General features: G+C 39.8%; 2 protein-coding genes across 2 annotated transcripts; both read left to right on the top strand.

Moving 5' to 3' along the window:
- The first annotated feature begins 482 nt into the window (after positions 1-482).
- On the top strand, positions 483-2,729 carry LOC147950237 (uncharacterized). Its single transcript, XM_087512571.1, has 3 exons — positions 483-552; positions 753-1,898; positions 2,635-2,729. Exons 1-3 carry the CDS (start codon positions 483-485, stop codon positions 2,727-2,729), a joined length of 1,311 nt encoding a protein of 436 aa, XP_087368697.1.
- Positions 2,730-9,253: 6,524 nt separating this feature from the next.
- On the top strand, positions 9,254-12,297 carry LOC147950238 (uncharacterized). The gene is made up of 3 exons (XM_087512576.1): positions 9,254-9,704; positions 11,486-11,792; positions 12,060-12,297. Exons 1-3 carry the CDS (start codon positions 9,254-9,256, stop codon positions 12,295-12,297), a joined length of 996 nt encoding a protein of 331 aa, XP_087368702.1.
- The last annotated feature ends 637 nt before the right edge of the window (positions 12,298-12,934 follow it).

Raw genomic sequence — 12,934 nt, forward strand, 5'->3', positions numbered from 1 at the left:
AAGAATCATGGTCCATCGTGGGGGATGACTTTGTAGTAGCTATTCAGTTGTTTTTCCGAACAAGTTTCCTCCCTAAGAGTATTAATTCAACCATCTTAGCTCTAATACCGAAGAAAACAGAAGCACAGATAATGAAAGATTACAGGGCAATCTCATGCTGCAATGTTGTGTACAAAGTAATATCAAAGCTCCTTGCTACTAGACTCAAGCTCATTCTCCCCAAGTTCATCTCTTCCAATCAATCTGCTTTTATAAAAAATAGATTACTGATGGAGAATGTCCTCCTTGCTACGGAGCTCGTTAAGGATTATCATAAAGAATTTCTCTCTCCCGTTGTGCAATGAAAATTGACATCTCCAAAGCATTCGATTCAGTGCAATGGGGGTTCCTACTCAAAACCTTACAGGCACTTGACTTCCCTGAACAATTTGTCCTCTGGATTCAAACTTGCATAACGTCTGCCTCCTTCTCAGTTCAAGTAAATGGAGAATTGGCCTATTATTTTGGCAGTAAGAGAGGTTTGCGATAAGGCTGCTTTCTTAGTCCCTACTTGTTTGTTATCTGCATGAATGTACTATCTCGCAAGCGTGACAAAGCAGTTTAAGACAAAAAGTTTAATTTCCATCCCAAATGTAAACTGCTCAACCTTACTCACTTATGCTTTGCGGATGATCTCGTGGTGTTTGCTGATGGGACCAAGCGATCTATTCAGGGAGTCTTGGAGGTTTTTGATGATTTTGCTAATCAATCAGGGTTAAAGATAAGTCTTGAGAAATCGACCTTGTTCATGGCAGATATATCTCAGGATCTGAGAGTAGAGATCCTTGAACAGTTCCCTTTTGCATCTGGTGACTTACCGGTTCGATATCTAGAATTACCTCTTCTCCCCAAAAGAATGTCTGCTGCAGACTACCTTCCACTTATAGAAAAGATACGTTTGCAAGTAAGCTCCTGGACAGCTAGGACGCTCTCTTTTGCAGGCCGGCTACAACTGTTAAGCTCTATGATTTTTAGCTTAACAAATTTCTGGATTGCTGCTTTTCGACTACCTAAAGCTTGTATAAGGGATATAGACAAGCTATGCTCTGATTTTTTATGGTCTGGTCCATCTCTGAATCCCAAGAAAGCAAAGGTGGCATGGACTGAGGTATTCTTACCTAAGAGGGAAGGAGGCTTAGGTCTGTGGTATATAGAGGAAGCAAACAAAGTAAGTGTTTTAAAGCCAATATGGAGAGTTCTTTCTGCTCAGGATTCATTATGGGTGGATTGGGTTAAAAAGTATCTCATACGATCCGGCTTTTTGTGGGCAGAGAAGCTGATTTCTCCAACTGGCTCTTGGATGTGGAATAAAATTTTGAAATACAGGAGTTTAGCTATTCAGTTTCATCCGGTGAAGGTAAATAATGGTGAATCTACTTCTTTTTGGTTTGATAAATGGTGTCCTATGGGATGTCTATATGACATTTTTGGAGATAGAGGAATCACCTCTCTTGGTATCACAAAAGCGAGCACAGTTGCAGAAGTTATGGCCATGCCACGGCAGCGGAGGCATAGACAAACACTTTTAAACCAAGCTGAGGAGGAGATACAGAAAAGCAAACTGCTCCGAAATGCAGAGCGAGATGTTGCGCTTTGGAAAAGGAGAGACAATGTCTATCATCGAAGCTTTCAAACTAAGGAGACTTGGTCTCTCATTCGAGTTGCTAGACCAGATATGCCTCACTACAAAGCGGTATGGTTTCCTTACTCTACTCCCAAATATGATTTTATGTCATGGATGGTGATGAAAAACAGGCACTCCACGGGCGATATAATGCAAAAGTGGAGCTCCAATGTCAATCCTTCTTGCAAACTCTGTAACCATCCCATGGAAACAAGTGATCACCTGTTTTTCCAAGGTCCTTTTTCTCAAAATGTGTGGAAGTAGCTCACTGTGGGACTGCTCTTGAACAAGTATACTGCAAATTGGAGAGAAATCGTGGCTCTAGTGGACAAAAATAAGCTTGACAAGACAACAAGGTTTCTTATTGTTTACACTAATCAGAATACCCTGCATTATATTTGGAGGGAGGGATATGCTGTGCTATGGTGACCTTCCTCTACGGTGGAAAAACTTGTTAAATTGATCGACAAAAACGTTCGCAACCGTTTAAGCACGATTGGGAACGCTGGGTTTGATACCATTTAGGCATGGTTCGCTGCAAGATTCTACTAATATTGTAACATCCTAGATTTAGAAACAGTTTAGCATACAAAAAGACTCTGGTTATGCATTGTAAAAGCGTTTATTTTTCTTGACTCTAATTTAACATTATATTCAAAGAAAAGGAAAATAACTGCAGGTGGCACAATGCCATGTCTTTGAGTATGAGTAGATGGAGCATCTCCTGCTCCTATGTTGGTCCTCTCTTGAGGAGCTGGTGGACCATTCTGATTATTCATGACCTCCTCAATTGTTGTTGGTTGCGGTTGCTGGACTTTGATGTTCATATATTTTTACCTTGTCTTACCTTAGTTTATTTACACATTTTGCATGATTTACTAGCTTGTTAGGTCATCATTTGAGTAGTTTTAGGGCTGTTTATGCATTAGAGTAGATATTGCATTGCATTGCATTGTTTCTTGCATAAACAGGTGATTTAGGACCCAATGGAGCATGGAGAAATGCTGAAGGAGAGTGGAGCATTCAAGAGAAGCAGACAAAGGAGCTAGAGCAGAAGAGAACCTAGTTTTTACCCTTTTGGGATTTTAGCTTTTGTGTTTATGTAACAACCCGTCCCGTGGACCCCACTAGCCTCGCTGCTAGCCCACTAGCCTCACTGCTAGCCGCCCAAACAGACCCCAAGCCTGGCGCACCAATAACCTACTGGTGGATTGGGATATCCACAGGGATGGGTTAGGATCGATGCCCTGCATGGCCAGCTTGGGGTCCGTTGGGGTGGCTAGCAGTGAGGCTAGTGGGCTAGTAGTGAGGCTAGTGGGGTCCACGGGACGGGTTGTTACAGTACTCGGGTTGTACCTCAAATGCAAATCAAACAAACACGAATGCAAACAAGTCAGTACCGAACAAAAATGGAAAATAGAACTTGATCTAGCAAGTGCTGAAATCTTAGACGTTGCAAATTTAAATGCAACCAAATGGCAACGGCGCCAAATTGATAGTAGGATTTTCACCCAGGGTATCAATTCCCTATGCAATTGTAGTAGAAAGTGTTATCAATCCAAATGGTTGTTATGCTAGCAGATAAGATGCGATCATAAACAAGCAAGTCAGGCAAAGCAATAAATGGGTTTGATCTAACAATCCTAAAATAAATAAAAGAAAGCAAATAAAAAAGAACCACGCGACCTAAGCACTCAATGCAAGCATTCGAGTACATGATCGGGTGGGGTGGTCGAGTAAGCAAGACAAGTAAGAACAGCTCGAAGGTATACTCGAAGCAGGTGATCGTGTACCTGTTCGGGTAAGGGATCGAGTTATGAATAAAATGTAAACAATCTAAATACGAAAGCTCCTAAGGATGGGGTAATCGACTCCTAAATGTTCCTGACCGATATGGATGTCCTACATGCCTCAAGCAAATATTCCCTAGACAATGAATCTCTAAAATCTTATTAAAACACTCTCGTGATAGAAGCAATCAACCTTAATCACTTCCCTACCCAACTCTCGTTGGAGAAACATGACCAAGCAGGCAATACAAACTAATTCATTATTGTCAATAAACCCCTTACTCATCTAATCTCTTAGGCTAAGTGAGTAAATCTCTAGCATTAATTGATTCAAGCATTTCATCTACACTTCTCGATGGTAAAACGCCCTAGATCTAATCTCAACCTCTCGGTCTGTTGATAGCATTAAGAACACCAATCTAGAAGGGAATTTATAAAACACAAACATCCAAACTAAGACATCCTAACCGATCAATAACACAAAATAATCTATCCCATCCTTAGAAACTTTGTTTCACTACTAAGATCTCATTGCAGGAAACACAAAAGCATAGATAAATGAAAATTGCATTGTATTGAAAATAAAAGTAGAGTAGAAGAGTACATAACCGAAATCTAAAAAGAATAGCAAAAGAAATGTAAAATAAATCCTAACAAAGTAGTAGAAAGAGTTTGAATTGCTCAGTTTCTCTCCTAGAAGCTCTCGCTCTCTGTTCTGAGGGTCTGCGGCGTGCTAGGGCAAGAGGAAAAAGAGGGGGGGGGGGTTTATATATGGAAACCCATTAACCCTAGCTTCCCAATCCTACCCGAGGGTCTGCTCAGTGGGGTGCACGAGAATGAGCTCGGGTTGCTCTTCGAATAGGTCCTCGGATTGTTCTTCCTGCTCTTAGATCCTCTTCGATCAGGTTGGTGTTCGGACTGTTCTTCCTGCTCCATAGCTCTTTCGGGTACATGCTCGGATTTGACCTTGTTTCTCTCCATTTTCGGCTCTTAAGCACCTGTTTTCATCCAAAATATGCAAATGCAATAATGCAACACCCTAAATGGCCTAAATGTGGATTCCTACAGTAAATGACCTAAAAATGCTAAGGTTATGGTGAAAACAATGCATAATATGGACAAAAAGGGATGCTTAAAACATGTAAATTAGAGAGTTATCAAAGTGCAATAAACTATGCTAAGCAATAGCAAATTACTAACAAATGAATTTCAAAAGCAAACTGAAATGAAACAGAACATAAAGAAGGAAGTAAACTGGGCTTGAGTATGCACTAGGTCGAGTGGGGGGGGGGGGGTCGAGTGGTTCTGAACAGAAGAACATAAGAAATTCCAAGCTTAATACAGAACAAAATGCAATGGAACAAGACTAGATGCAATAACAAACAATCAAATAACAAAGTAGGCTCCTAGAGATGGATTCATGGGCTGGTGTTCAAGCTGTGGCTATCTAAACTAGTTAACAAATCTCAATCAAACGTGAGTTATCTCTAGACAATGATCTTAATATCTCACTAATCCACTCTCATGACAGAAGTGATCAAGTTACAGTAACATCCTAACCCAACTCTCATTGGTGAAACCATACTGAACAGGCATTAAGGTCCAGACCATTATTTGTCAAAAACCACCTTATACAACCAATCTCTTGGGATAAGCATGATAATCTCCAGTATTAGCTTTATCTAACAACTGATTGTTCAAAAAAAAAAAAAAAAGCTTAAGATCTATTCTTACCCTCTCAGATATAAGAACAGCTTAGAGCACATCTAACCCAGAAGAGATATATTATCAAACAAGCTTAACTAATCTAAACAACCATAGCCCTAAACCAGCCTAATCCATCTCCAGAATCCTAACTCACTACTCAGATGAACAGATCATGATGATAATAAACATAAACCCAGAAAATGATGAAACTAACATGATAAGATAGATAAGAGAGATATCTTTAATTCAATACAAAGTATCAAACCCAGATTCTCAACACACTGAAAGTTCTAAAGATTACAAACTAAGAAAATTCTGGAAAAAGCAAGAACAAAAGTAGATAATGATGCAATAAAGTAAATAAATCCCCAAAGGGGAAAAACTAGTAGAACTCCTAAAAAGTTTTTTTTTCCTCCTCTTTGCAGCCACAAGGTACAAGGGGTATATATAGTGAGGGAAGGAAGCCCTGATTTGGCTAGCTGACAAAATAGAAAGTCGACTTGATGTACTCGACCACAAGCGGTCGAGTGGCTTGGTCGAGTGGTCCATTCCCTTTCTTACAAACGGTTGAATCCCTTAGTATCACACGGTCGAGTCCACGAGTTACACACGGTCGAGTGGCGGTTCGAGTGCATTGGTCGAGTGGTTGGTCCGTCAAGTAGCTCTAGTCTTCGATCTGGGACAATATCTGTTCAGTAAAACAGGGATAAATCTTGAAATACAACTCGGATTGACCTTAGACCACCAGCATTGCAAAGGTAACTCGATGGTCTACAACTTTGGTGAAGGGTGCGGAAGCTGAATCTAAAAAGAAGATCTTAATTCGAATCAATCTTTGAGGAGCTCGTTAGTGCCCGACCGTGTGTCTAGTCGAGTGGCATGGTGGACTGCTTCCTTCTACGATCTTGATGCTTCTAGTCCTATTGTTTAGCTCCATAAATAGCCCCAAGTCCTTACTTAGCCTTTTAAAACTCCATAACACCTAATAATACTCCAAATGAACAAATGTATGCAATGCATGCTTCTAAACATTCTAAGTGCAAATTTGGACAGAAATGGCTATAAAACCTAAGGAATTACTACTAAAAAAAATGCAAAAGAGAAGGATAAACTATGGTTAAACATGGTAAAATATATGTACATCAACTCCCCCAAACTTAGTCTTTGCTTGCCCTCAAGCAAACAAAGAAGACATAAGAAGGAAGAGAGGGTTGAAGGTGGGATCTCATAACCTTAAACATGTTAATAGACTAGCTAGAATCAATGTCCAAGTTACTAGTACTATGATGAAAGGTGAATGAGCTATACTTCAAGATTTTATACAAGCCTTTTACAACCTTAACTGATTCAAGCGTTAGACTTCCACATGCATTCAGATCAGTCATTTCCTTTAACATTCATTAAACAAGAACATGAATCAGATTATGCAATGTTTAAACTAATTTGGCTTGGTAATAAGGGTTTAGAGACAAAAATGGTCTCTCTATTGAGTGGGGCTTATCAATAACAGGGTTTCTCTCACAAAAAGTGGATTGAGCTTTAGAAGAAGGCTAAAGGTAAGATTACTTAGACACATACAGAACCTTGTCTACCCAAAGATACCCAAGTGTTTGTTCCTATCATTCTAATCTCATAATGTCCTATTTCTACCCTTTAGCTTCATCTTTTCTCTTTTTCCCTTTTTTCCTTTTGTTTTTCAGTGCTAGGAGAGGTTTCTTACTGATTTCTAAAGTGGAATTGGGATTTCTTTCTTAAATGCTAAGGTTCTCTTTCTTACTTGTTTCCCAAGTCATAAAGCTTTTTATTAGACTCTTCTTTTCTTTCTTTCTTTTCTTTGACCAGAACCTTATTTGAAACTTTTACTACACCCCATTCTTTCACTTAGAGCTTGAATTTACTTTAAAACACTTCCCTCCTAAGGAATTTACCTTTTCTTTCTCTTTTCACTCTTTTCTTTTCTTTTAGAATACACCAAGTCCCAAACCCAGAAATTAAACCACCTAGTCCTATCTATTCTTGTCAGTTCAAACCTAACACTTTCTACCAAGCTCAATCCCAAAATACGCCTCACACACAGAAGAATAAACATGGCTTGAAAGAAAGGTTGGTTATGGGTGGGGGAAAACTGATTCAATGATGAAATCAGCTACTTGGATCAACAAGAGTGGTAAAAATGGGAAAGATGATCCAAATATGTATAAAGTATCCATGAGTTGAAAGCATTGCACAAACTGATATTTAAAAATCAATATTAGGTTCTTATAAATAGGAAATGACTTCAAATGACAACATGCTTTAGTTTAGACAGAATGCAATGTAAGAGTTCTAGACTTGGTTCAATCTTATGTTTCTAACCACTCAACTAGCATCAAAGTACTATTAACTTGGGCATTGATCCTAGTTTAGTGAATTCAAACAGTATTAACAAGGCTAAACTCATCATTGATCCCTAATGCAAATTATGAAAAAGTCCTATATGAAACATGCTAACAAGATCCTAATATGCAATGCAAACTACATGAACACTCTATTTTTTAAAGATTTTTGTGAAAAAATTTCAAATTTTTTGGTTTTTCTATGCCATAGATGAAATGAAAGTACTAATATGATTATGCTAAAAATTTGAAATAAGAAAATAGAAAGCAATGTCAAATGTCATCTCAAACCCTCCCCCAAACTTAAATTACACAGTCCCTTGTGTAAGAAAATTTGGAAAAGGATTCAAGAATCAAGAAACAACATAAAAACAAGAAATGCAACGGTATATACAAATAAATTTGGAGTATTACTTGGGATGGGCTGAGGGTGGAATTCATTTATTGGAATATCACCAAGTGCTTAAACTCCATTCTTATTACCTGACCATCCATAACACTAAAGAAAACAAGATCAAAATAACAAGAAACTTAAACCAATATGTACAAGGATACCTTTGGGACTTCCTCCCAAGTGAGCTTGTTTAAAGTATCTAATCTTGACTTTGCATACTTCTTATGGTTTGGAAGGATCATATAGAGGTGATGAAGTCCCCTCAGTTCTTAAAGATTGCATTGCTCCTATTATTCCTGGGTCAATGCTAAAAGAGTTGTGTCTACTAATAATGCTCAGACCTTGCCTTGTTTTCTTTGGAGAGGGACTTTTGACTTTACCACGGAGCTGCTTGATATGCCCACTTATCTCCTCATCCTTAGTTGTTAACTTCCTCACTGAATCATGTAGAATGTTGATAGTTTGAAGCTCAGACAAACCATCAGAGGAAGGATTTCTTGGCTCTTGTTGTTGGTGAAGCTTGGGGTTGAAGTCTGGGCATTCTAGGTGATTTGGTACCACTCGGTCGAGTGACCTAAGGTTCTTGGTTGAGTGGTAGGTCAAGCAGTAGGTCGAGTTCTCTGTTTCTACCCCATTCACACCCTCAAAGATTTCAGACTCAGTTTCATGACCTTTCTCTTCAATCATGAAGATATGCCCATCAATAGTTTTCCTCTTCTGCTCAAGCTCTTTAACTTTTGGCTTCTCTTTCATTTCAACATCTTGTAACAAAGGTTCATGACTCAAGACCATCAATGCTTTCTTATCAATAGAAGCCTTGTACTTTTTCAGCATTTGCTCTTTAAACCGTCCTGGAAATGGCAAATGTGGCTGATAGGGAGGAGGAATAAACCGAACTGGCTTGCTAGATTTTTGAGCAATGACTCGACCAGGCACTCGACCGTGTGCATGGTCGAGTGTATGGTCGAGTGTTGTCTCAAGCTCAGTTCTCTTCTCATTCTGCTCCTCTTGTTGAAGAAAATCCTCCCCAAGTTGGTTGTCACTGTCCTTAGTGAGCGTTGAAGGTAGTTCTTTGAGAGAGATAGCTTTGGCAGTGGCAAACTCCTTTAGATTGTCAATTTATGTCCCATTGAGTTGTCTAGAAGAAGAAGATTCACTCTTGCTCTCTAGGAGAAGCATCTGCAAGTTAAAGCTTCAATCTTGGTATTAAGGTCACTATATGCGCAGTCCATCTTGTTATTAATCTCTGTGAGCTTATTACTTTTTTCCATAGCTCCATTAGCTTGACCTAGTAGGAGTTGCTGAAGCGGATTGCCACTTCCCTATGCAATTTATCAAGTGGATTGAGCTTTGTATTACCACTGCTTCCTTCTCAGTTCAAGTGAATGGTGAGTTGTCTGGAATTTTTCACAGGGAAAGAGGGTTGAGACAAGGCTGTTCTTTATCTCCCTATCTCTTTGTGATGTGCATGCAAGTCTTTTCCGCATTGCTTGATAAAGCAGCCAAGGAGAGAAGAGTCGGTTACCACCCGCGATATAAGAATATCAGTCTTACACACTTGTGTTTTGCTGATGACTTATTGGTGTTTACTGATGGGACCAAGACGTCAATTGAGGGTATTCTTCAGACTTTTCATGACTTTGCAGGCGTCTCAGGACTGAATATTAGTCTAGAGAAGTCTACACTGTACATGGCCGGAGTCACAGATACTGAACAAGATGCGATCCTTCGCTCATTCCCATTCGCATCAGGAACTCTACTAGTTCGTTATCTGGGTTTGCCCCTCTTAACCTAGTGTATGACAACTTCCGACTATACACCGCTACTAGAGCGCATCAGAGAAAAATTCAGCAGCTGGACAGGGCGCTATTTGTCCTTTGCGGAGCGTCTACAGCTCATCAGTTCAGTCATTCAAAGCCTCACAAACTTTTGGATGTCAGCTTTCCGCTTGCCAACAGCTTGTACAAAGGAGATAGACAGTATGTGTTATGCATTTTTGTGGTCGGGTCCCTCTCTTAATACCAAAAAGAAAAGTCTCATGGACTGATGTCTGTTTACCGAAGGAAGAAGGTGGATTGGGTTAGCGTTCTTTGAAAGAAACAAATATGGTGAGTTGTTTAAAACTCATATGGATAATGTTGGCGTCTAACTCCTTATGGGTGGAATGGCTTCGAACTTACATACTCCACAAGGGTTCGTTCTGTTCTATCAAAGATAACACTACTTCCGATTCCTGGATGTGGAGAAAGCTACTCAAATACCGAGCCTTAGCCGTGGATTTTGTTTGGTATGAGGTTAAGAATGGAGAATGTATCTCCTTTTGGCATGATAATTTGTCGCCACTGGGCTTGAAACGACCCGACCCGTTTTTTTTTAATAAATAAATAATATATAAAAAATAATAGTAATAAATAAACTACAACTAGTGGTCCCATACCCACTAGCCACCTAACCAGAAACGCAACCAACAGCGGAAATCACAGATACCAATAACCAATCAATAATCCAATAAATAATAATTAATAACCAATATTAAAACCAAGTCATAAACTAATGATCCAAACAGCATAAACCAGAGAACCAGCAATCCTAAACAACATTCTAGGACTCAACTCTAGCAACCTAACAGAAGCCAGACAACAAAGTGAACCACTAGAACATCCTCCTCTTCATTGCCTTGATTCCACGATCACACTTTGCCTTTACCTGCATCAAAAACACAAATTGAAATGCATGAGTATTTTAAAAACATTCAGTAAGGCAATCCTCCCATCTACTGGGCTATACACACAAGCAATAGAGTCATCTCTAACCATCAAACAACAATCAACAAACAACAAACGACAAACCAGGACACTGCATCGACTGACACCAACATGCATCGACTGACACCACATGGGGATGCATCGACCGACACAGAAGCTGCATCGACCGACGCATGCTCGACATAACACGAAAATCCTAGAGTTTTACGCGCCGTCCTCGCATTTGCATCGACCGACGCAAGATATGCATCGACCGATGCAATGCCGAGCATCGTGTTTTCCCCGAAGTTTCTCGCCGGATCTTCGTTCCTGCAACCACAAGACTTGATCCCAAGCCACAAGAAAGCTTCCTAACGTCCCAATTATCAATCTAACAAGTCTAACAACACACAACAAGCAGATTAAAGAGTTCCCTAGCTTAGATAAGTTATGGTCCTCCACTTACCTTTGCCAAGACGATTCTGAACCTTAAACACGCAAGACAAAACTTCTAGGAAGTTCCTACAATAATCCCAGCTACAGATCTCCACAGGAACAGCCTCAAATCTCCAGAAAACACCAAGAACACCAAGAACGCACTTTCTCTCTTTCGTTTCTCTCAAAAACGGCCAACTCGCCTAATGAGACAAAAAGTCGAGTTAAGGGTTTCCTTCACCCAAAACGCAGCGTTTAACTTAACTGGTCCGCAGAAAACTAAACCTGCATCGACCGATGCACCCACTGCATCGACCGATGCAATCCCTAAAACGGGATTTCAGTTCGCGGATGTTACAGGGCTGTTTATATTGCAGGGTCCAGGGGTACAATTCATATGGGGATTGGTCTCCATGCCACTATTGCGGAGGCACTCACTCATCGCCAACGACACCATCGAGCAGACCACCTGAATCAGTTAGAAGCAGTTCTCATGACAATACGAAACAGAGGACTATTGGAAACAGAGGACGTGGTACTTTGGCGGGGAAAAGGAAATCAGTTTAAAACTAAACTTAGTACAAAAGAAACTTGGGAGCAAACACGGATATCCCGACAGAGGCAACCATGGGCAGCTAGTATCTGGTTTCACCAGGGCACTCCTAAGTTCTCCTTCATAGTGTGGTTAGCAACACTAAACCGCTTGACAACGGGCGATCGCATGCTGTCCTGGAACTTACAGGTAGACGCCTCCTGTTCTCTTTGCTCTACATCACCAGAAAGCTGAAACCATCTTTTTTTCGAGTGTTCTTACTCCTCAGCGGTTTGGACAGGTCTAGTTTCTAAGTTACTTATGACCATGTTTTTTACGGACTGGGACAGTAATCTGCATCTTCTAGTAGACACTTCGCTGGGTCTGCTACTCTGTTTCTACTCCACTATGCTTTCCAGGCCTCGATTTACTCGCTCTAGCAAGAGCGAAATAGACGTCGCCATGGAGAGACACCAGTATCGCTCAGCTCATCAGAAATCTAGACAGACAGGTCTGGAACAGGTTGCTCTCGCTTCAAGCTGGAGGGAGGTTCACATGTTATATGGAGCAGTGGTTAGGATCACGCTAAAGGCACCAGCTTTTAAAACAAATTCTAGTTATTTATCAACAAAAGAATTAACAACATGCTGCACTTGATGTAAAAACTACATTTTATTGAATAAATTTTACATTTTATTCAAAAAAATAAAACATATTAGAATTTGCGATGGAAATAAGAGTTAATATCATCGATTTTTTTTTTTTTAATATAGAGATAAAAAACATGTTTTTTGACCTGGAGATTACTGGTGTGCCTAACTCCCACAGTTGTAGAGCAGAAAGATCAAAGACTAAAAGTGGAGACAAATCGAGACAGAGGACTTTTTTTTTGGTAAAAGGTTAAGTTTTATACCAATTTTCGTTTGTGACAGAAGTTTACATAGAAATACAGGTAGCAAAAAAAGATCAAAAAACTACAATGCAAAAAGAAAACAAAACAACAACAAGCAAGCACACACAACAAAGCACGGTAATATGAGACGAAAGAAACCACCATAGAGAAAGACAAATGCAGAGCGCAACATGAACTCGATTGCCGTGAGCGTACGCAATAAAGGCAGTCTTCAAATGCAGAGCGCAACATGAACTTAAATGATGAGACAGAGGACTTGATCTTGGTTTTAGAAATATATTCAAGTAAAGACAATACTGTGTTATAGGTTTGGATTGTGACTAGTGTCGTGGTGGATTTTGGTCATGTTCTTATACAAAGTTAGGCAGATAACATGTTCTG

This window comes from Camelina sativa, chromosome 1 (assembly GCF_030686135.1).
Source record: "Camelina sativa cultivar CO46 ecotype springtype chromosome 1, ASM3068613v1".
Taxonomy (NCBI): domain Eukaryota; kingdom Viridiplantae; phylum Streptophyta; class Magnoliopsida; order Brassicales; family Brassicaceae; genus Camelina; species Camelina sativa.

Excerpts from the sequence above, each read along its gene's own strand:
- LOC147950238 (XM_087512576.1), top strand. The coding sequence starts at position 9,254 with ATGCAATTTATCAAGTGGATTGAGCTTTGTATTACCACTGCTTCCTTC. Across the intron at positions 9,705-11,485 it reads TCTACTAGTTCGTTATCTGG|GGTCCAGGGGTACAATTCAT; the intron begins GTTTGCCCCTCT and ends TTTATATTGCAG. Across the intron at positions 11,793-12,059 it reads AAGTTCTCCTTCATAGTGTG|GCCTCGATTTACTCGCTCTA; the intron begins GTTAGCAACACT and ends TATGCTTTCCAG.
- LOC147950237 (XM_087512571.1), top strand. The coding sequence starts at position 483 with ATGGAGAATTGGCCTATTATTTTGGCAGTAAGAGAGGTTTGCGATAAG. Across the intron at positions 553-752 it reads TGCTTTCTTAGTCCCTACTT|GGTTAAAGATAAGTCTTGAG; the intron begins GTTTGTTATCTG and ends CTAATCAATCAG. Across the intron at positions 1,899-2,634 it reads TGATCACCTGTTTTTCCAAG|GTGATTTAGGACCCAATGGA; the intron begins GTCCTTTTTCTC and ends TTGCATAAACAG.